This window comes from Phocoena sinus, chromosome 20, assembly GCF_008692025.1.
Source record: "Phocoena sinus isolate mPhoSin1 chromosome 20, mPhoSin1.pri, whole genome shotgun sequence".
Lineage (NCBI taxonomy): Eukaryota > Metazoa > Chordata > Mammalia > Artiodactyla > Phocoenidae > Phocoena > Phocoena sinus.
In genome coordinates, this window is record NC_045782.1 from 40,078,621 (window position 1) to 40,099,812 (window position 21,192).

Genomic DNA, 21,192 nt, shown 5'->3' on the forward strand with positions numbered 1-21,192 from the left:
GTTTCCCATGCTTTCTCCCGATGACCATCTCCTCTCTTGCTCCTTCTTGCCCCATCGTCGCGATTACCTTTAACTTCCCAGGGTTTCCAGAGTTCGTTAGCATCTTTTCCTTCATCTAGTTCTAAAGACAGTTCGCTAGTCACCTGGCTCAGGGTGCAGATGTACCTGATCCAAAGCAGGGCCTTCCCAGTCCTTCCTTATCCCCTCAGAAGACCCATTAGTATTGGGTGGACAGGAGTGCCGTAGCCTGGCACCTGATTACCTAGTATTTTGAATAAATCTGGGAGATGAGTATGCCTTAACAAGATAAACACCAATTATACAGAAAACGTTGTTCCGCTTTTCTTGACTCTACACAGCCGATAGTTTCCGAAGATCAGACGGCAGCGCTGATGTCCCGTCTCTTTGAGATGGGATTCTGTGACAGGCAGCTAAACCTAAGGCTGCTGAAGAAACACGATTGCAACATCCTGCAGGTCGTGACAGAGCTCCTTCGGATCAGCGACGACGACTGGTACAGCCACCGCTACTGAGGAGCGACCTCGTATTCAATAACTTTGCCTGCCGCTCAGAGACGATCTTTATTCTGTCTTGGGGGTGTGGGGTGGAGGCCCGCGCTTATTTTGTAATCTGATGAATCTACATAGAGCCCATCACTGAACCGTCAAGACAATACCTGCCTTGCGGTGTTTCTTGGAGCAAGTGAAAGGCCGCAACTTAAACCTTCACTTTAGACGTTAGATGAGCTGTAGGAAGAGCGTTTTTCACTTGATCTGGATAAAACTCTTCTCCGTTTTAGTGCACTGACAAGTGCAACTTCAACTTCCTATAGAACCCTTTTTCTTCCTGCCTGTACTGAAGTTGAAGTTGAGTATTTTTCTTTGCTTAATTGTGGATGTTTTTAATGAGGATGTCTGTTAACTGTCAGCTTATAAAAGAAATTAACCTCGGAAGTGGTTTTCAAGAATTACTCTCATAGTTTTTCTAACCTATCCCAAGCTTCAGAGCTGTGTGGTATTAAAATAACACCCGGGGCGCGCACGATAGGAGTTCCGTTCCTCTTCCCTTCTCGAGGAGAAAGTCGTTCCCCTGCAAGTCTTAGTAACGGGCACTGTTGTTTTTCAAAAGACCCCCAGTGATGCGTTTAGAGCACGTCCACCTTCCGGTCTCCGCGCTTCTGAGAAAGGAGCGGGGAGTGTGCGCGTTGACCCGGCAGCACCTGTTGAGCAGTGTCTGTTGCAGCAATTTTGCGTCCATTTTATTTTATTTAAGGGGAAAAACGTAGGGAGTGTGAAATATTTTGCTAGTGCTGCGAAGAAGGAAAGAAACTCTTCTATTAAAGGGAAAAGTAAGTTTACCAGTTACCCTTTTTCTTTATGTCGGGGGGCAGGTCTTCTTTACGGTAGAGTGGGCGGGGGTGTATAGGAACATGAGAAAAGTGAAAGGCAGGCTCCTGTGTGAATCACGGTCAGTGAAGTTCAGGGGTGGGCAAATGAGCGGGTGTGAGGCTCAGGACATCCTGATGGCCTCCTGAATGTTTGCAGTCTGTTCAGGAGAACCTAGAACAAGAAAAAGAGGCTGGTGTTTTGCAAGACTTGGATGGGAGCAAACTCACTGAAAAAGTTTTGGTTTAACCCCGGGGTACGCGAGCGGGAAGGAGCTTGCTTCCGGGGGTCCTGGTCCTCGCTCTGTTTCACAGGAGGGAGTCTCGGGTACAGCTGGTAAAGAGGTGTGACAAAAAACACTACAGATTATAGTCATAAAAATTACCTGCAGAAAAAGAAGAATCTGACCCCCAGCCTGAAGGGGGAAGGATAGGGAAATAGTATTACTTAACCTGGTTTGGTATTATAATGAATGGTGACTTAAATTAGTCATTGGCCGTAATGATGTTTATTTACAGTATAACTCTTGAATGCCGTTAAATAAGCCAGGATTCAGACTGCAAGCCAACCAGCCTGTTTATTATTTAAAACGTTTTTATGGGGGCTGGGGGTGGGGGGGTGGGCTTCTGGGTAGAGGCTGAGCGGCAGGGTGTGTGTAATTAATTCGGTTGATTTGGGACGGGATCTTGTCTTGACCGTGTGAGTTGTGTTGTAGGGGTCCAGGAGGGCCCTGGGGTCCAGTCGTCTGTCCCATTGTACTTGTACCTAACCGCTTGAAGAATGGTGAAATAAACTTTGAAACTCCTCCTCGGACTGGCCGGTCCTTTCGTCGGGAACCTCGCGTGGCCTTTGAAGAACCGAGAAGTTTTCTGGCCGCTGTGTCGAGAGAGGCTGGCCCTGGGAGGGAGGGGCGGGTCCGGAGGAGCCGGGGCGGAGCTTCCCAAGGCTTTGAGCCGAAGCTTGGGGCGAAAACCCCGGCTCCCGCGCTTTCGATTCTGCTTTGCAGGCGCTTCTGTCGCTGCGGTCGCCCGGGGGTAAGGCGATTCCTTGGAATCGATTCCTTAGAAAGAAGGGACCCTCCTTGCCTTCTCTCCCTTTGGCATGCAAGGGCCCGGGCCCCTTCTGTGCCTCCTCCTAGCCCAACACGCAGGTTCCAAGCTCTGCTAACGGCCTCTCGGGGTGTGTGGTGGGACTGAAAATCCTCCTTCATTGAATTCCTAGCCTCTCAGTCCGCTCCGACCCCGCAGCCCATGGCCGAGCCCCCAGAGTAGGGCGTGAAGGCTCCGGGGAGGCCAGGGTCGCCGCTCCCCACCTCCTCCAACGCGGTGCAGTCGGTCCCCAGGACTCTCCGGGGAGGGGACAGGTGGCCCCCTGGAGCCACCCTGCCTTACAGGCCCTCCTCCCCAGAGACGCGCTCCGGCGATCTCTAGCCCTCTTGCAGCTGAGAGGAGCCCAGGATCTCAGGCCTAAACCAGGTGAGGCTCCCTTTATTTTAAACCTCAGACCTAAACCAGGTGAGGCCTCCTTTATTTTAAGCCCGCAAGGCCTGAGTTGGGCTCACCCTTGCCCACTCATTTGCCACCGGTCTTTTGGGAAGGATCTGGAGTTAGCTGTGACTCGTCCTAGGGAAGGACTGACCCTGGAATTGCTACCACCCTCGCCCAGACATTCTTTCCCACCCCAACTCAGAAGGCAAGCGGAAGAGGTTTATGCTCCCTTCCACAATCATTTTAGGGTTCTTAGCCCCACCTGCGGCCAGCCTAGCCGCCTTTTTCTTTTCTCGTCCCAAAGAATCCCTGCCTTCCTATTACGCCAGCACCTGTCCAGGCTCAGGAATGGAAACTTTCCTTCCACACCCGGGCTGGAGACCTCGGGCATTTCTGCCCGGGTGCTCTTAGAGACACGTTCAGAGTCGTCCTGTCGCAGAGGGTGAAGGGGCTCCCCTGGCTGCTGCCCGCAAGACCTATCTAACTTCCTTCCCTTGCAGTGAATGACAGCTCAGCAGCTTTTCCAGAACACCATTAAGCGCCCTGCCTTTCACTTACGAAAGTCCCTTAAAGTGAAATAACTTCTGCTTTGCTTTTCCCTCTTGTAGGCCGATTGAGCTCTCCCTACGATAAAAACGAAAACAACGAGTTGCAGCCCACTGAGATTCCTGATCCAGGAGTCGTGTGTGACTGCTCGAATTCCCACACCCTCACCTGCTCAGGCTTGAGCTTGCTGAAAGTGTGGTGGGGCTCCTTGCCGATCTCCAGAGCCTAAGACCAGAGGGACACCCGGCGTCAGTGCTGACTGGACTTTGTTCTTCTCTCGTCAGTGAAAAATACCCCTGAACAATGGGTGAGACACTCTCCCGGCTGGGCTCTCGGGAGGATGAGAACAAGTCGATGCTGCCCTCCGGCCCAGCCTTTGGCAGCAAGGCGGCCAGCTACTCCAGCACCGCCAGCAGCAAGCCTTCTTGTTCCTGTGCGCCTTGTGAAAGGGCTGCTGGTGGCAGCTTTGTGACTTGTCCCACCTGCCGGGGCAGTGGGGAGGTCCCTCGAGGTGAGTGGCCCCAGGCTCTGGAAGTAGCCCGGGATCCAGGAAAAGCTCTTAGCAGCCAGCTGGCCAGTGCCAGGCCCCTCTGAGTCTCCTTGGATGGGGTTGGGTCTCCCGGCTCCTAGTCCCTGAGTTTCAGGGCTCGCCAGGGAGACGCTAACCCTCCCTGGGCTCGCTGCAGAGACCCCCTCCTGCCCTGGTCGTACCGCCCGAACCCAGGGGATTCCCAGCCTCTCTGCTCTCTTAGCAGCACTGCCTTCGGATGCAGGAAGTTAGAGTGACGTCTCCAGAGAGATTGGGCTTCTCGGATTTGTGGTGACGTGCAGGGATTCCTCACACCTGTTAATGAAACTCTCGCCTCCGTTCTAGAGATGGCAAAGCCGAGCTGCCAACAGCCCGGTATCCCCAGTCAGTCCTGCTCTGAGGCAGAGGTGGCGTGCTTCTGACACCGCTCTGTGGGATGGAGGGGTGCTGCTGGCAGGCTGGCACAGGGAACATTTGTCGTGGACACTTCTCGGCCCTCCCTCTCACCCTCTTTCTACAGAACTAGAGAAGCAGCTGGTGGCCCTCATCCCCTACGGGGACCAGAGGCTGAAGCCCAGGCACACGTAAGCCCCTCTTCCTATCCCAGCTCTGTAGGCGTTGCCCCTGGGGGCTCTTCCTCTTTGTCTCCCCCAATCCCCCTTCCCACCCCCACCCCCCCAGTTTTTCTCCGTTGGTTCTCCCCCAGAGAGCCTGAGCCTCACTGGCCTCAGACGTCTTATTAGCTCCCTGTTGCCAAGGATTTTCCTAGTTTAAGAAGCTCGGGGCACAGCAGATGCCACCTGAGGCCTCTTGGTGTCCTGAGCACCACTGCCTCCAAGAAGCGTGGCTCCCTTTTGAAGACCGAGAGGACCTCTTGACTCTGCAAGTCCTTCCAGGAGGGAGGGAGTGGCTGTGGCTGCAGTTGGTTTGGGGAAGTGATTTTTCCTAAGAGCTTCCCTTGCTACGGCAGCTCAGACCTGCTCGTTCTTTTCCCCCGTAGAGATGGGAAACCAGCTGCTCTCTGTTCTGGGACGCTTCAGAACCTCAGAGGAGGCAGCCCTGCGTTTCGCTGGGGGGCCCACGACCCTATTTGTCGTCTGGGTCCTTTGACATAGATCCCTGCAACCTCCTCCCAGGGTCCTCGGCTTCCGTGGGGGAGCCCACCACCCAGCTTGCCCCCGCCAGTGCGCCAGAAGCCGAATCTGGCGGTGCCCCTTAGGAAACGCTAACGAGGTGCTCTCTCTTTGATGCCCATCTCAATGTTGAATTAGATGGACGGATGACGTCTTGTTCCGAATATGAATATTAACATTCAGAACTGTCAAAATTCACACGGGCTTACTTCTTCCAGTGAGAATAGCTAGCGTTGGTTGAGCCTTTGGCTGTGTGTCAGGGCCGGGGATTGGTGCCTTTTCATGCATTAGCCCATAACGGACGGTATGAGGTAGGTACCGTTATCCCCATTTTACAGACAAGGAAACGGAGGCTTAGGGCGGTTAAGCGGGTTGTTCGGAGTCGCTGGGCCAGTGGGTAACACAGAGCTGGGAATGGAAGCCGGGCTGCCAGCCTCTCAGTCCGGCGCCCCTACCCGCTCTGGGCCACCTCTGAGCCTAGGTTGGTCCTCCGCCTCTGGGGAGCTAAGCGTGCAGCTGTGTGTGTGTGTTGGGGTGGGGGCTCGGAGGAGAGCCTTACGTAGAGAGAAGAGCGTCTGGACGCCCCCGGCCCAGGCTGCCTTGGTGTCCAGACTTCTCCACTCCTCTACCCCGGGTCCCGTTCTCTCTCCCACAGGAAGCTCTCCGTGTTCCTGGCGGTGCTCCTCTGCCTGGTGACCTCCTCCCTCATTGTCTTTTTCCTGTTTCCCCGGACTATCGCCGTGCAGCCTGTAGGCCTCAACTCCTCCACGGTGACTGTTGGCGAGGCCGACATCCACCTCAATATGACGGTGGGTGGGTGCCTGTGCCCCTGGGCTCCGACCCCACCTTCCTGGCAACACTCCTCCGTAGCCCTCGTCCGGTGTGCTCGCCCCGGGCAGCGGTAGCCGGGGATCTTATGGCAGCCGGAGGATGTCAGGAGCCTGGGGAGAGGCAGGAGCAACCGTGAGCCCCCTGACAGACGGTGCAGGGTTGGAACAGTGAGGGGTTAGAATCGACGCCAGAGCCGTAGATCACTGGGTGCAGTCGGGGTGGTGTGCCTGAGACTCCCTGGGTGGGCAGGACCGAGCAGAGGGAGCCTTGCGGGGTGAGACTGGACTTTGAGCCAGCTTAATGTCTTAGTTGAAGGCGACCCCTCGCCGCTGAGAGCCCCTCCGAGGGGCTCCTGGGCACTGGGGGCCTCGGCAGCTGAGGCCCACGTTGGGGGTGGGGCTCAGTCAGGCTGCGGGGTTTTGAAACTGTTTGACTTCTTCTTGCCGAGGATGGTGCTACCCTAACCCCTTCCTTTCCCTGTCTTCCTCGCCAGAATGTCTTGAGCATCTCCAATAACAACTACTACCCCATCGCTGTGACCCAGCTGACCATTGAGGTTCTGCACCTGTCCCTCGTGGTGGGGCAGGTCTCCGACAGCCTTCTCCTCCACATCGGCCCTTTGGCCAGTGAGCAGGTGACTCCCTCGTGCTGGCCGGACCTGCCCACAGGTGTGTGGACGCGGGTGGCTGGAGTTGGGGCTAACCCTATACCCGTTTGGTTGGCAGATGTCGTATACAGTAGCCAACAGGATATGGGATGAAAACACGTAGTGAGTAGCCCTTGATCCCTTCTCCCTTAGCCTCTTTCCTGGTTGGAAAGCCAATTTGAATTCCCACCAGATGTTCTGATTGCTTAGCAGACCCTGCAGTCAGCATGTGGCCTGCACTCCTGTGGCCAAGACTGCAGTGCACAAGCATTCAGGGTCCCCGGCCTCTGCCTGTTTGGACCTGGACTGGAATGAAAACCAGCCTAGGATCCGGTTCATACTTAACGACATACGACCTTGGGCTCTTCAGCCTGACTCACCGTTTTCTACTAAGGCAGAGGCCAGCCCGTGCCTGGGCCAAACCGGTGGGGTTTGGAGGAGCGATATTGCAGCAGGGGCGACATGCTCCCCTTGGGCAGAGGGAGGGGGAAGGGGTGGGGGTGGCACGTGGGGCCCCTGATGGAAAGGAGGCCAGGGGGGCTGGGACGGCAGGTCTCCTCCGAGCTGTCTGACGGGCTGCTCAGTGTGTGAAACGTGGGCCCAGGTTCTCTGTCTCTCTCTCCCTGTCTCTCTCAGCAAGATCTGTACCTGGCTGAAAATCAAAGTCCACCATGTGCTTCTGCACATCCAGTAAGTAGGGCTTGGAGCCCTGGTACCCTCTCCCACTTCTGCCCCCCGTGGGGGGACAGTCATCACAGCGAATCCCGTGAGTCTGTGTCGGCTCTTGGCAGTAGCAGGTCCAGCCCCTCCCCTAAGGCCCACCTTATGAGCCACTGACGTGACAGCCAGAGATCTGCCCGGAACCCGGGGGCGGGGGTGGGGTGGGGGTGGGGGGGTGGCGGTGGGTTGGGGGTGGGGGGGGCGGGGGTGGGCAGCTGTCCCAGGTGCTTCGGCAGAGTGGGGAGCCGAAGGAAGGGCCGGGTCTGGTCTGAGGAAGCCAGCCCTCCCCAGAGAGCAGAGCAGGGCCAGGGCTTTCCTCTTCTTCCCAGACCCTTGTGGTGTGGAGGAGTAAAGACAGTGAAGCGCAGACCTAGGGTGGCGGGAGCTCTCCAGCCGCCATCTTACTCCTTTCCTCTGCCGCCACCGGGTCTCTCCCCTCGCCTCCCTACTTCCTTCTCTCACTCCTACCCCAACCGCATATCCTTAGATCGGTGGACGTGGAAGCTGGGTAGGGTCAAGGCTCAAGTTCTGTAGTCTTCAAAATAAAACTGGTGTGGGATTTTTTGGAAAAAAAAAAAAAGCCCTGTTTCCTCTCCAGGGGCACCCTGACCTGTTCCTACCTGAGCCATTCGGAGCAGCTGGTCTTCCAGAGCTACGAATATGTGGACTGCCGGGGAAACGCGTCCAAGCCCCACTTGCTGGTCCCTCGCCCGCCGTGACCTGTCTGCTGTCGTCGTCGAGCTCCGGGCACCTGCCGGCCTGGTCTGCACCTCCCACCACTCCATGGCACCCGATAGGACGAGAGTGACTCTGCCAAAGGAAAAGCCCTGCTTTGTCGTACCCTCCCCCTGTTCACCCCCAGCAGAGGAAGCTTTCTGTGGACGTTAACTTCATACGCACACGCGCGCCCACACACACACACACCCTCGCACGCTCTCTGATTCCCACGGGAGCGGAAGCTTGGGTCTTCTAGAAGCCAGCACCAGATATTCCCCTTGGTCTGTCTTGAGGAAAGTCTGACCTGACATTTCCTCAGAGCTGCCTCAGAGGCATGGAGTGGCACCCACACTGTCTGTGCTGAGCACCTTGGTGGCCCAGCTCGTCCAGGGGAGACCTTTGTCCTGCCTGAATGTGGAGAAAGCTTTCCTTTTGTCTGGCTTTTAATACATGGATCCTTTCCAAGTTCTCCACCTGGTAATGAGAAGGTGACTTGGGGACAGCCAGTGTTGTCCCCAGGGCCTCATAGGGAACCGTAGATGCTCTCCTATGCCGCCCTGCTTTGGTCGTGTGACAGGGTGACGGTGATGGCCTGCTTCGAGAACGCCTGGTACCTTGTCTCCCCACCCCACCCATCTGACAGCAAGATTGGCCAAGGCCCTTAGGCTCCACAGCCTTCCTGCTTAAAGACTGTCTGGGTCCCCAGGAACTCAGAGCTGTTCTGCAGCTAAAGCTTCTCCTCTCCCGAAAACAGTTTTAGGGAAGGGAAGGGAAGGGAGGCACCGGGCACCCCCTGGGCCTGCACAGGAAAAACAGAGACAAAGGCAGAGTCATTTTTAAAGGTTTTTATTGAAGGAGGCCACAAGCCTGAGCGCACGTGAGGGGGACACAGGCAGGTCAAACGGTGGGTGCAGCCGCTCTCCCGCTGAAAACCTGCAGAGGTGAGGCCGGACCGCTGGGTCCCGCTGCACCCCCAGCCTAGTCCCAGGGCGCCCTCTGCTCCCAGAGGCCTCTGCTCTCCTTTGGGCGCTGACAGTATGGAGCTGCCTATCGGTCGGGACTGGTCCGGGCCGTCCCCTCTTTGCTGTCACTCAGATGACGAGAAGCCCCAGGCAAACCCCAGGTTCTTTAGGCGAGCAGGAATTGTGTTTGCTCACTAAAGGCGGTTCCGGGTTTCCATCAGTCAGACAGGCAGAGAGGTGGGCTTGAGCAGCAGGGAAAGCTGAGTTTGCAGTCGGAAGGGCGGAGAAGGGCACGTGGGGCCGGAACCTGGTGAGGAGCCGGCCGGGGGAGATGAGGGGAAGGAAGGAGTTCGTGCTGCCCGCACGCTTTCACGCCTGGGTAACTGGCGTCGAGGTGGTGCTGGTAAGAGCACGGAGGTCCACGAGGGCCAGGCTGGAGCTCACGCTGGGTGGAGTTCGTCAAATGTAATGGATTTATGTTGGAGTCAATCAGCTGTGCTTAACCGTGTTTAAGGAAGGAAAATAAAAGTCTCCTGTGAGTGGGAAGGGAGCCGGTGGACGCTCCCCATCTCACAGCCTGTTTCTTTTTTTTGTTTGTTTGGTTTTGTTTTTGTTTTTGTTTTTTTTGCGGTACGCGGGCCTCTCACTGTTGTGGCCTCTCCGGTTGCGGGGCACAGGCTACGGACGCGCAGGCTCAGTGGCCATGGCTCACGGGTCCAGCCGCTCCGCGGCATGTGGGATCTTCCCGGGCCGGGGCACGAACCCGTGTCCCCTGCATCGGCAGGCGGACTCTCAACCACTGCGCCACCAGGGAAGCCCACAGCCTGTTTCTTAATATCCAAGTGGGCATCAAGGTCTCTTCCCCAGTCCCTGAGCCCCTCGGGAACACGCCCGGCCTCTCTGCCTTCTGGGAGACCGCTCCCAGGAGCTCGCTCGCTCGCTCCCCTTCCCTCGTTGTGTGTCTCTGAGCCCCTCCCAACTTTAATGCTCCTGTTCCGTGCGCCCCCGCTCCTTCGCTTCCCCCAGCTGCTCCTCTCAGGAAACACTGCACTGAGAGGCTCCTTCAGTCTCACCCAAAGGTGAGACGCTACAGTGAAAGGACCCAGGCGTCCCCCTCACCGGTCAAGAGTGGAAGAGGGAGCAGGGCTGGGGGACCCCAGGTGTCAGTTTCAGGAAGAGGTGAGGCGGAGGCCTGGGGCCTCCAGAGCCTCTGGGTTGTCTCTGCTACGTGGAAAGGCTGAGACCCAGGGAGGAAGAGGCCTGTGGATTTGGTGGGGGGTGGGGTGGGGGGCGAGTCCCCCTCTTCCCAAGGTCAGGTGTCCTGTGCCTGAGGCTACAGTCCTCCTTTCCTCCGAGTTCTTTCTCTCCACCCCTTCCAACCACCCTCCGTTCAACAGCGGAGTGCCCACCGTGGACCAGGCACGACACTGCACTTGGGGGAGGCCCCTGCGTGCCACTTCTTCCTGATGCTGCCCCGGGTCCCAGGTCTGCTCTGGTGTGATGCAACCCACGCTTCCCCGGGCGCGTCTCAATAAGCATCGGCCAGGAGGAAGGGCTGGTGGCTCCAGTGAGGGTCGTAAACCTGAGCCCCCAGCAGGCCGTGGTATCACTGCTAAATAAGGGCCAGTAGTGGAGCTGTAGACCTGGGGGGGGGGGGGCCCAAGGCCAAGTTCTCCCGTTGGCTTTGCCTGGGGAAGCATGGAATTGCCCTCCACTGTCTTCTCGCACCCTCTCCATCCTCTTCGTGGGTCTTCCTGGCCCCTCCCCCTCATCTCTGTCTCACGGAGCCCAGCCAGTCTCTCGATTCTTTGCAGGAAGAAATCACACGTGATTCCCAGCTAGCCTCCCCTGCCAGAGTGGATCAGGAGGGCTTGGCTTTTGAAGTGGAGATGCTGCTGGGAGGTAGGAAGACGGGGCTGCCCATCTGATGTTTGCTGATGGCCGGCCAGTGGGGTCTCGGGGGTCTGTCTCTGAATCACCACTGCTGGATGTAGTTCGTTGACTGAGAAGAGGGAGAGACAGGAGGCAGAACAGGTTAGTTAGCAGCTCCTGGGCCTGCTGGTTTGAGAACATGGTCTTAAGCCCTCTGAAGCCCGAGTAATCAAAGTGAGATGATGTAGCAGCCCAGTCCTCGTCTTAAAGGGCCGGGATCAGGTTCTCCCATCCTTTGCGCCTGAGTCGGAGAAGAAAAAAAAAAAGCTTCTTTCCAAAGCGTATCCTGTTTCATGTAATTCTCAAGACTCTCAAAAAAGCGTCTTCCTGGGTTTGACGGTCTACAACGAGCCAGGCTGTAAGCTAAGTGCTTTGGATGCTTTCCCTTTTAATCCAGTCCTCATGGCACCTCTGTTGAGGAGGTGGGGTATTATCGGTCTCATTTTATGGGTGGGGCAGCTGAGGCTCAGAGATCTGAGTCGTGCTACCGGAGAGTGGTGGTCCTGACCCTGACGGAGACCACAAGCCCTGACCTCACGTCTTACCGTCCTCCCGCTCCAGCTGGCTCTACCCCATCAGCGTTTCAAACGGCCCCCTTGATTTTGCTTCTCTGGCACCCGTCCTATCTTTCCAACTAGATCGTCAGCTCCTTCACTTATACTGAGTGCTGAGCAACAGGGCCTACAGAGACATTTTTATGGGGGCATGGAGTGGATGGAGGAACGGGCCATCCAGAAGCGACGGAATAACTTCAGTCCCCTCTCCCGATTCCCGCCGAGGAAGCCTTTCTAGACTCCACCCGCACTGACACGCGAGCGCGGGCACACACGCAGCCAAACTGTAGCTGCCTCTCACACTCCGAGTCCGTCTCACCGTGAATCGTGGGTACTTGGTGTGTGTATCTGGGCTAGATTTCCCGACACCTGATGATGAAACGAAGCACACGTTACTCGGCTGGCAGTTCCTGAGGATGGCACGTGCCACAGCCGGACTCTTTACCACGTGTCTGGGGGGCAGGCCAAGGCCCCTAGCTGGGGCAAGGCAGAGTCCCAGCCCCCGCTGAGCATTCTCCACTAGGAAGCCGACCGGTGCTTCCCCGGTCCAAACCCCCCGCAGGGCTCAGGATATCCGTTGCTAAGCCTACACCTCCTACCCCACCCTCTGGCCGCCCCGACCCGACCCCGACCGACCCCCGTCTGTCACCCTCACCCTGGAGAAGGGACTGACCACTTCTGAGCCACCCTCTGCGGAAGTCAGCGGGTTTCTCTGCAGCTCTCGCTTGGTGCAAATCCACTCAGAGAGTGTGACCGCCCCCACCCCCACCCCCACCCCCGCCAAGTAAAGGTGAAGGGTGCCAGATGTGGCTTCTGGACTATAGCCCGGGGCTCTCTCCTCACCATCTCCCGCTCCCGGGCATGTCACTCACCTGCACCTTGAGGGTTCATCAGCCCTCCTTGGAATCTGTCCTTGTGGGCGCCTGGCCTTTGGGAATCCTGGAGAATGTACCGGGAGGTGCGCTCAGTGAGAGGGTCTTGGGCATTTTGTGGCTTTGGCTGAGGCGGCGGCGGCGGCCGCTCGGGCACCTGCGGAGGCTGCGGCTGCGGCTGCGCGGGTGGCGACCGTGATGGCGCCGGCGGTGGCTGCGACTCCCGAGATGGCTGGGTTCTTTTTTCAGATTGCCGTTCCTCTTCTTGGAGTTTCTTCGGTTCCTGTCAAGAAGCCCCCCCCCACCGCAAGTGGCATCCTCCTCCCTCCCCACCCAGTCACCGCCCCCTGCCGGAGACACTGAGGGGAGCAAGGCAAGGGAATCCAGAGGTGGAGGCGGCTGGAGGGTCTCTGTTGCCTGGAGTTGGAGGCTGAGGCTGGGGCGTGAGCTCTCTCCCCTCACCCACCCACACCCAAGGACTGTTTCTATAGCAACAGTGCCCCCCCCCCCCCCCGCGCACAGCCCCCTGCCCAGGAAACAGCCGCCTCTGTCCACCTACCTCCGCGCACTGAAAATCGTTTGCAGTGCCAGAGGGTAAAGAATAATCTCTTGCACATGCTCTGAAACAGCACTGCCCAATGGAGGTATAACGAGGGCCATGTATCATTTAAAATGCTCTGTTAGCCACGTAACAGAGTAAGAAGAGACAGGTGAAACTGGGTATCATGATAAATTTTATTCGACCCAATACAGCCGAAACGTAAAACCAATATGAAAATATTAATGAGATCGTTTATAGTCTTTGTTTTTGTATTAAGTCTTCAAAACCCAGAGGGCATTTTATACTCAGCAGCACATCTTAATCTAGACACTACATTTTGATTTAAAATATTTGATCTATATTTAGAGTTCAGATAATTTACGGTCGAAAAAGCAGATTCACGTATCCACGTTGTTCCAAACATACTTAAAAATGTTCCAGTAGGTAAAATGAACATTTGCCTTAAAGAGTATATTTAAATAAATTAAATGTATGTAACATTTAAAATGCAGTTCCTCGGTCTCACTAGCCACGTCTCAAGGGCTATAGCACACAGGCTGGTGGCCGCCCTACTGGACAGCGCAGCTTTAAAACCTCCGGAGCCTGACGCTTCAATCCCACGTGAGGCCTCAGCCTAGTACAACAGCAAAGCTGAGTCACCCCAATACACACACGCGCGCGCGCGCGCGCGCGCACGCGCGCACACACACACACACACACACACACACACACACACACACGGTCCATCCAAGACATCCAAGGACCTTGCTTTCCTACAGTCCATCCAAGACATCCAAGGACCTTGCTTTCCTCCAGCCCAAGCAAAACAACATTCACCAGGTGATGGACAGTGTTCTTGGGGTCCGTCGTCTCCCCTCCCCACGCCCTCCGTGTCCCCGGAAGGACCCTGGTGAACGGGGCCCCTCTCATGCACCTGCTGCTGCTGCTGGGCCATCAGCCGCCTCCTCCGGTCCAAAGCCATCTGCCGGCGACGGGCCTCCCAGTGGTACGCACTGCCCATGATGGTGGCGGTGACAGAAGGCCCCAGGCAGGGGCTGGGGGCAGGCGGAGCCCAGGAGGCTGCCACTGCCCCCACCACTTCCGTCTCCTCCCACCTCAACCCCCTGGCCTGTGACCAGAACCACCTCACAATGCGGCCGCTACCGGGGCAACTGGGCAGCCCCTCCCCGCCACCCACCCCCGCCAACCCCCACCCACCACCCCCGCCTGCCTTGGGAAGGAGGGGGGTGTTCTTCTCAAGCCTCCTAGAGAGCATCTGTAAAGTACCTTTCTCTCCAGGGCCCTGGGCAGGTAGAAGACACCTTTCCACCTAAGCCTTGAGTTTCAGTGGGCCCCGGGGGACGATCCCCCGAGTGGTCTGGCTTTCCTCTCCGGTTTCTTTCTCCCACCCTCCCCAGGATTCCAGCCTCCTCATCTGGCCCTCTGCCGACCCCTCCCTTCCCTCCTCCCTCAGTCCTCCGTCTCCCCCGCTGTGCTGACTCAGGAACAAACAGGGACTTCCCTGGTGGTCCGGTGGTCAGGACTCCGCGCTTCCACTGCAGGGGGCACAGGTTCCATCCCTGGTTGGGGAACTAAGAGCCCGCATGCCGCGTGGAGCGGCCACAGAAGACGAAAAACGGAAAAGAAAATACGAGACCCGGCCAGCTCTCACTGAGGTCTGAGCTCTGTGAAGGCAAAGTGGCTTATTAGAAAGTACCCTGGTTCCGGGGATTTGATACGCTGGGCTCAAGCCTACCCTCCCTCTCTTCCTCTGACCCTGGACTCAGCTTACCTCTCTGGGCCTCAGTTTCCTTGCCCGGAAAACCAGAAGGGTAGCACTTGTTACCTTCCTCACGGGGTTCACACGGGACCACGTGGGTCAATGGATGAGAGGTATGTGAAGTGAAATATAAAATTGCTCAGCTACAGGTTGGTATTACTTATTATCCTACCCGATTTGCATCCCGTTGGGGAGGAAGAATTCGTCCTCTAGCCTTCTAGGTTCTGTGGGCTGGTCTAATGACCAGATTGACATCGGACAGACTAATAGGAGAAAAACAGGTATAATTACGTATGTTCAGGGATCCCATAAGGATACGGAGACCCAAGGGCAGCTGAGGCTTGTATGCCCTCCTGAGCTAAGGAATGCGATAAGGGCCTGGGGCTTCAAAGCGGAGAAGGGTGAGTCACCGGGACAAAAAGAAGGGCAGGGCAGACCAGACGTTTGGTAATGGGATGTTTGCCCTGCTATGCAGATGGGTCTCTCAGATAAACGTTGTCTTTGATAATAACTCTCTCTGAGCCAGGCCCCCTATCTAAATTCTTTTAGGCAGTTGAGGGGGAGGTAGAAAGCCCTTCCTGTGTCCTTGGGGCCTCCACGGCCTTCAACCCAAATAGCCCCAGGCCAAAGTGGCACATTCTGGGGAGGGTCATTTTGAACTCCTTGGGTCTCCAGGAGGCGGAGTGGCCAGGGGAGGGTGTCATTTCGTGAAGCCCAGGGGAAGGCTTCTGGGGGCAGGGACCGGGTGGACTGTTGGTCTTTCCCCAAAGCTATAAATTTTTCTAGAAACAGCAGAGGCTGAGTCCACCTGGAAGCAAGAGGAGGGTATAGGTGACGAAGGGGCTTCGGCCCGGCCTCAGCCTCAAGCACTGTTGATGGTGGAGGGAGGGTGCAGGGTGCAGCCCTTGAACCTGAAAACGGGTTCAAACAGAGAGTTTGAACCTCAAACAGAGGGTCTGTCTGTCAGTTCAGGCTGCCAGTCTAGTGGAGTCATCTAGCGCTCTGGAGTCAAACGGACTCGGGTTCGATCCTGCCTGTGTCACCGACTACCTGGAGGAACCTGGGCAGGTCACTCAGCGTCTCTGAGCCTCTCCTCTGAAGGTTGTTGGAAGACACTATAGGATGCTTGGGAAGTGCCCGCCGTCACAGTGGGCATCTGGCTATGGCCAGCTGCTGGGGGTGCCCCAGCTCTGCTGAGGGGCCAGTGGGACCTGAGCCTTGCTGGAAAACTTTCTCCCTTTTTCAAAGAGGTGCTATACTCCCTTCTCCTCGTCCTAGCACCCGGGGATGTCATTTGCAACGACAGATACACAAGGGTTTCCAGATACAAAAAATGAAAGGGAGGCTTGTCGCTGGACATTTATTTTCACAGCACATTTGTCTTCCTTTAGACGAATTCTGCGAATATTTAGGTGGAAAGTACCTATTTTAAGAGAAAGAGAAAGAGAAAGGCACTTGACTGTCTCAGTCATTAAATGGGCAAAAGAGGCAGTGGGTTCCTGTTGGTATCTCTTCCTCCCTCGATTTCCCTCTTCCTGTCCTCCTACCTTAGGCAGAACAGGGCTCAGATGTGGAGACGCTCAGGGTAGGGGAGGTGGGCTGGGCTGAATCTGGGGAACTGTTTCCAACCCTCTGAGCCAGTCCTCCTGCGAGAGGAGGGATTTTTCAGGGCAAATCTGCCAAGGCTGTGCCCTCCCAATTCTCATCTCCCTTTCCGAGCCCCTCTCGTGCCTTCCCCCTGTGCACGCTGCCTCTCCCAACCCCACCTCTGACCTCAGAACTCCTTCCAGCTCTAGATTCTACTCCGTAGCCCACTCCACCCCCTGTCGATTTGGATTTTAACTCATATCAGCCCTCAGGGAACTTCCCGTGCTGTTAACTGATTGTAGCCACTTGCACATTGCATTTTTAATAGAGCTTGTTATTATACGAGACCCAGAATCCTTTGCTGTGGAGAGAACAGGGTATAGTTAGAAGCGTGGGCCAGGTAAATCTTATGAAATACCGGCTGCGTTATTTAACAGGCGTGCGAATGAGATCTAGCGGCTCTCCCAGCTCTGATCGGTTTCCTCCCCTGCAGGGTAGGGGTAATGATACCTCCATCCTAGAGGTGTTGTGATGCTGGAAGGAAATAATCCATGTCACACATCGGGTTCAATAAACAGAGGCTTTTATTGTTATAGTAGTTCACGACTTTAAGGTGCCATCTTTTGTGAGAGGTACCATTCTTCTACCTAGCCCTAAGAAAGACAGGACGAAGGAAACAAAGAAAGACGTGCTGCGATGTTAAACGGCGAGAGTGCTTTCTCCCGGCGTCGAATGTAAGACGCATGCTGGTTCCTGAGATGTAAAGATGTGAAAACGATGGGCATCTTGGAATGGACAAAATCAGGCATCACTATGGAGTGTGACGCCTTCTGTTGGGGGCTGTTGAAAGACCAAAAAGAAGATGTGGGGATTTGCTGGCCTCCGTGATGGCAGGCAAGTTGCGAAAAGCCCAGTTCTTGGTTGAGTCTAACTAGTTTGATGGATCCAGTCTAGCTGGGCAGGAAACTTGCTCTCCAGCACACAGACAGACTCTTATGCTGTAGCGCCAGGACCCCGAGCACATTCGGGGTGGGGGCAGGGGGGTGAGGAGCAGCCGGTCTGCTGGTCCACGGCGCACCCCTGATTACGTGGCTGGGAAAAAACCATCTCCCTTTCCGACTGCAAAGTCAGACAGACCGATCCAGTTCTGTTGCTAGTCAGAAAAGTGAAAGCTTTTGTTCTGTGACTGGGAAAAGGGAGAGGGCGGGAGAAAGGAGAATTGAGGGCGAGAGGGCGGGGTCGGAGAGAAGGGAGAGGAGGTCAGAGAAAACAAAATGGTATCTCCCTCCCTGTCTCTTCATCTAGGGCAAGCTGACAAGTGATGAAAAGAAACCTGTGGGAGCCGTCCAAGGGGTCAGGGTAAAACTTGAGGGGAAGGCAGTGCTGCTGCAGGGCCAGGAAAAACAGATACAGTGAGGCCTGGACTTGAAGAGGCTGTCCTCCCCAGCTGGCAGGGCACCCAGCAGGCCTCTGATGCCCAGGGATGGAACACTCAGAAGCGCTTGGAGTTGGCAGCCTCGGCACGGGCAGACCTTATCTGAGCGTGCAAGGCTTCCTCGGCAGCAAAGAGCAGTGGGTGTGGTTGAGTGGCAGCCAGAGGAGGGGAATGGAAGAACGCGGCAGATGCCCCTTGCTGACCACAGGGAGAAGGTCATGTTCACCACCTGTGTGATCCCAGGACCCACACAGTGACAGGCACAGAGTTAGGTGTGATACCAGAGAATCAGTTGAATCAAGACTCTTAAAAACAGGATATCAGAAGATTTTCTTAAAAAAAAAGAGAAGTCATATATGTGTGTGTGTGTGTGTGTGTGTGTGTGTGTGTGTGTGTATACACTCACTTTTTTTTTTTTTTTTTTTTTTTTTTTTTTTTGCGGTATGCGGGCCTCTCACTGATGTGGCCTCTCCCGTTGCAGAGCACAGGCTCCAGACGCGCAGGCTCAGCGGCCATGGCTCACGGGCCCAGCTGCTCTGCGGCACGTGGGATCTTCCCGGACCGGGGCATGAACCCGTGTCCCCTGCATCGGCAGGCGGACTCTCAACCACTGCGCCACCTGGGAAGCCCCCACTCACTTTTTAATATGATAAAGTCGGCATCTGAAACTGATGAGAAGACGGACTGTTTCATATATGATATTGGGACAACTGGGTAGCCATCCAGACAAAATAAAGTCAGATCTATACCTGAACTCAAATACTAGGACAGATGTGAAGTAGGTCAGAGATGGAAACGCAAAAAGATCAACCGTTCAAAAGACGGTGGGCAGGGGACAGGAACGTGCAGTTCACAGAAAATAATAATGGATCTCAAGCGCATGAAAAGCTGTACGACCTTGCTCATAGTAAGAGATAACATTGGCTATTATGCAAAAGTTTGATAACATGGTGGTTGGGCAAGGCTGTGGGAAACAGGCACTGGTTGAGAAGGCTATCTGTGCTCTTCCAGTCTCTGTCTCTGGCTTATCATTTCCAACTCCCTGGCAGCAATGATAACTGGGTCCATAGTGAGATTGTAGGACGCTTGGACAAAGGCTCACCAGCCAGCCACGTCCTGGTGTTGCCTGAACTTTTATAGGCACTTTTGTCTGTACACATGGATGTGAGCTGGCTGAGGGGCACTGACTCACGTTAACCGAACTCACAAGAAGCTGGTGCGTGAATTAGAATGCTAAGTCGTTAACTGACAAAGGGAGACACTGCTTTGCAATGACAGGACGTGCATGTCTGCAATCCAAGGGACCTCATTCTAAAGGTCAAAATACCTAGGAAGCTAAACCGGTGAGCACAAGATGACCTGATGAACACGGAAGCAAGCAGAAATGTAGTGGAACACAGTGAGGGTCGTAATAATTACCGCGAGCCGGGAGGCCTGCTAATCTCTTTCTGTACGGACAGATCGCATCATGTAATATTTACACATTCATGTGTTCAACCGAAGTCATGTGTTCATGTGTCTAGTATATGTCAGGCCCTATTCTAAACACTGAGGAGATAAATGTGGACCGAGCGGACAAAGTTCCCTGCTCTGGAGCGTACATGCTATTAGGCTAGAAGGCAATACACAAATAAATGTGTAAGAAAGATGTCAGGTGACATGTGCTACGGAGTAAAATAGAACCAGGTGAATGAGGGAAGATTAAGCACAGGACTATATGTTAATATTCTCATTTTTCTAGATGAAGAGGGTAAGCTACAGAGAAGTGAGTTGCCTGCGATATTTTCCCTTATGTTTGGTACTTACAGGAATACCATAGTCCAGGCGTGTCTCGTAATTCTTAAGATCATGTCTAATAATTTCTCATTTCCTTACCTCCAATTTACAGATAACGTGGCTACATCGAAGACAGACGGTTAAGCGGGGAGGCCAAGTCACGCACCAGGTCACGTGATTATTAACAGGTGGAGCGGGATTAGAGACTAGGTGTTCCGCGTCTCTGCTCTTAACCGCTGCACCGGACGGCTCGTTCCTGTCTCTCTTCAGACAGACCTGTGCGTCAGGCTCGGCAACACTTACTCTCACAGTGGGCGGGACACACAAGAACCACTTCTCTTTCTTTTGGTGCCCTTTTCTAGGTCCCGTGCTCTTCATAGATGGATCCGACCTCTTCCGCTCACTAGCTGTGTAGTCTTGGGCAAAGTTGCTCACCCTCTCTGTGTCAACCGCTCCGTCCGTAGGTAAACTCTGAAAGTCTGATATAAGGAAAGCACTTAGCGCAAAGCCCGGCCCAAGCAATAAATGTTTCCTATTGTGTTGTTACAGGCAACACAGCTGCTCGGTTGTTTCAGTGTCACAGCCATGACGCCTTCACTGGAACCTCGTTGGACACTAGGGCCCACATTCTAGACTACCAAGCCAAGGTCGCCTCACGAGCTCCCTTTACACCCCCTCAACCCCACACGGTAGGCACTAAGGTTTCCACTTCTCAGCTGGGGAATTAAGGCTCTGGAGGTGAAGGAGTTTGCCCTAGTGGCCTGCAGCCGGGGCAGGGCGGGGGTCCTGACAACCAGGGCAGCAGTGCTCGCAGGGCGCGATCTCGGGTGCCCAGTTCTCACTCACCGCAGCCCCTGCCAGGCGACACCGGCCAGGCACTCCTGGACTCCCAGCCTTCGACTGGGTCTTCGGCCTGGACAGAGCCAGCCCGTGGGACCCTGTCGTCTTCACAGTGAAGACCAGATGACGTTTTTCGTACTCGGACCAGTCTGCTGCGAATCAACTGCGCAGACGCCCTCCTCCATTCTCCCACCCCCAATTCCCCTGAATTCTGTCTACGCGAGAGCTGGTGCCAACGAAGAGGTCCGCCCCAGCCCAGCCTCCGCTCATGCGCGCAGAGGCGGTGCCGAGGACTGGGCGGGTCAACCCGCGCGGCTACACCTACCCGCGCGGAAAGGGCGGGGCATGCAAATTTAAAATGGCGCTCCAGCCCGAGGACGCCGAAGCTACCGCAGGTACCGAATTCCTCTTCTACGATGTAGAGAATAAAAAACCTTCACGAGAGTGTGGTGTGGTGCCACCCACAGTACTGTCACCGAAGCAAAGGAAGTGAGACCTCGAGTGAGCAGTGACAGGGGTCACACTGAGTCGAATGTGGATGCGAGGAGGACGGGGACAGCGATGCCAGGTCGTTGGGGATCGCTTCTCGGCCTTTTGGCTAAGGTCAAGTGTAGTATCTGTTCTTATCAGTTTAATACCTGATACGTTCTCTATTCCGAGAACATCGTATTAAACGGGTTTTTGGAGCCTAGGAGTCGGGGTGTGGAGCTTGCTCCGCCCGCTCCACGCGTCGACCTGGTATTGCAGTGTTTCCGGGACTGGTGCACCCCTCCCGGGGAGATAATGGGAGTTTGAAAAGTAAGCGGCATGGTTTTTCTTTCTCTTGTATGCCCGGTTGGAGGTTCTTCTTTACGTTTGGAAGGTGGAACACGGGTCTTCCGTGGAACTTCTTTGTGTCTGCTGTTCATCTCGTGGACCT

The 21,192-nt window shown here is 55.4% G+C and overlaps 3 protein-coding genes, 1 long non-coding RNA gene and 1 other non-coding gene across 21 annotated transcripts in view; 3 read left to right on the forward strand and 2 right to left on the reverse strand.

Annotated features, from left to right (window-relative positions):
• The window catches only part of NBR1 (NBR1 autophagy cargo receptor), a 27,064-nt gene extending 24,872 nt beyond the window's left edge, over positions 1-2,192 (forward strand). For 6 of the 7 annotated variants that reach the window (XM_032615435.1, XM_032615431.1, XM_032615432.1 and 3 more), the window contains one exon: positions 360-2,192. In XM_032615435.1, the coding sequence (XP_032471326.1) occupies positions 360-533 (174 nt within the window). In that variant the 3' untranslated portion in view covers positions 534-2,192. The remainder of the gene's footprint in view (positions 1-359) is intronic. The other variant, XM_032615430.1, reaches the window with a different exon arrangement.
• On the forward strand, positions 1,222-9,546 carry TMEM106A (transmembrane protein 106A). 9 transcript variants are annotated; one of them, XM_032615481.1, is made up of 8 exons: positions 2,318-2,419; positions 3,481-3,929; positions 4,468-4,531; positions 5,736-5,889; positions 6,405-6,545; positions 6,637-6,680; positions 7,194-7,247; positions 7,876-9,546. In XM_032615481.1, the coding sequence occupies exons 2-8, from the start codon at positions 3,722-3,724 to the stop codon at positions 7,994-7,996; spliced, it is 786 nt and encodes a 261-aa protein (XP_032471372.1). In that variant the 5' UTR covers positions 2,318-2,419; positions 3,481-3,721; the 3' UTR covers positions 7,997-9,546. The 9 variants fall into 9 exon arrangements, with proteins under 9 accessions (XP_032471369.1, XP_032471372.1, XP_032471365.1 ...); XM_032615476.1 differs by lacking the exon at positions 6,637-6,680 and adding an exon at positions 2,792-2,860 and having other exon boundaries at positions 2,361-2,419; positions 3,703-3,929; positions 6,405-6,579; positions 7,198-7,247; XM_032615480.1 differs by lacking the exon at positions 2,318-2,419 and adding an exon at positions 2,427-2,860.
• A 112-nt stretch (positions 9,547-9,658) lies between these two features.
• On the reverse strand, positions 9,659-13,890 carry LOC116745087 (coiled-coil domain-containing protein 200-like). 3 transcript variants are annotated; one of them, XM_032615499.1, is made up of 4 exons: positions 13,790-13,890; positions 12,315-12,597; positions 11,762-11,811; positions 9,659-10,958 (listed from the first exon to the last, which is right to left on the reverse strand). In XM_032615499.1, the coding sequence occupies exons 1-4, from the start codon at positions 13,874-13,876 to the stop codon at positions 10,932-10,934; spliced, it is 447 nt and encodes a 148-aa protein (XP_032471390.1). In that variant the 5' UTR covers positions 13,877-13,890; the 3' UTR covers positions 9,659-10,931. The 3 variants fall into 3 exon arrangements, with proteins under 3 accessions (XP_032471390.1, XP_032471389.1, XP_032471388.1); XM_032615498.1 differs by having other exon boundaries at positions 9,659-11,129; XM_032615497.1 differs by lacking the exon at positions 11,762-11,811.
• A 2,903-nt stretch (positions 13,891-16,793) lies between these two features.
• Positions 16,794-20,491, reverse strand: LOC116745095. The gene is made up of 2 exons (XR_004347260.1): positions 19,533-20,491; positions 16,794-17,062 (listed from the first exon to the last, which is right to left on the reverse strand). It is a non-coding gene; the product is annotated as an uncharacterized LOC116745095 (long non-coding RNA).
• A 360-nt stretch (positions 20,492-20,851) lies between these two features.
• LOC116746525 lies at positions 20,852-21,045 on the forward strand. The gene has a single exon (XR_004347780.1). It is a non-coding gene; the product is annotated as a U2 spliceosomal RNA (small nuclear RNA).
• The last annotated feature ends 147 nt before the right edge of the window (positions 21,046-21,192 follow it).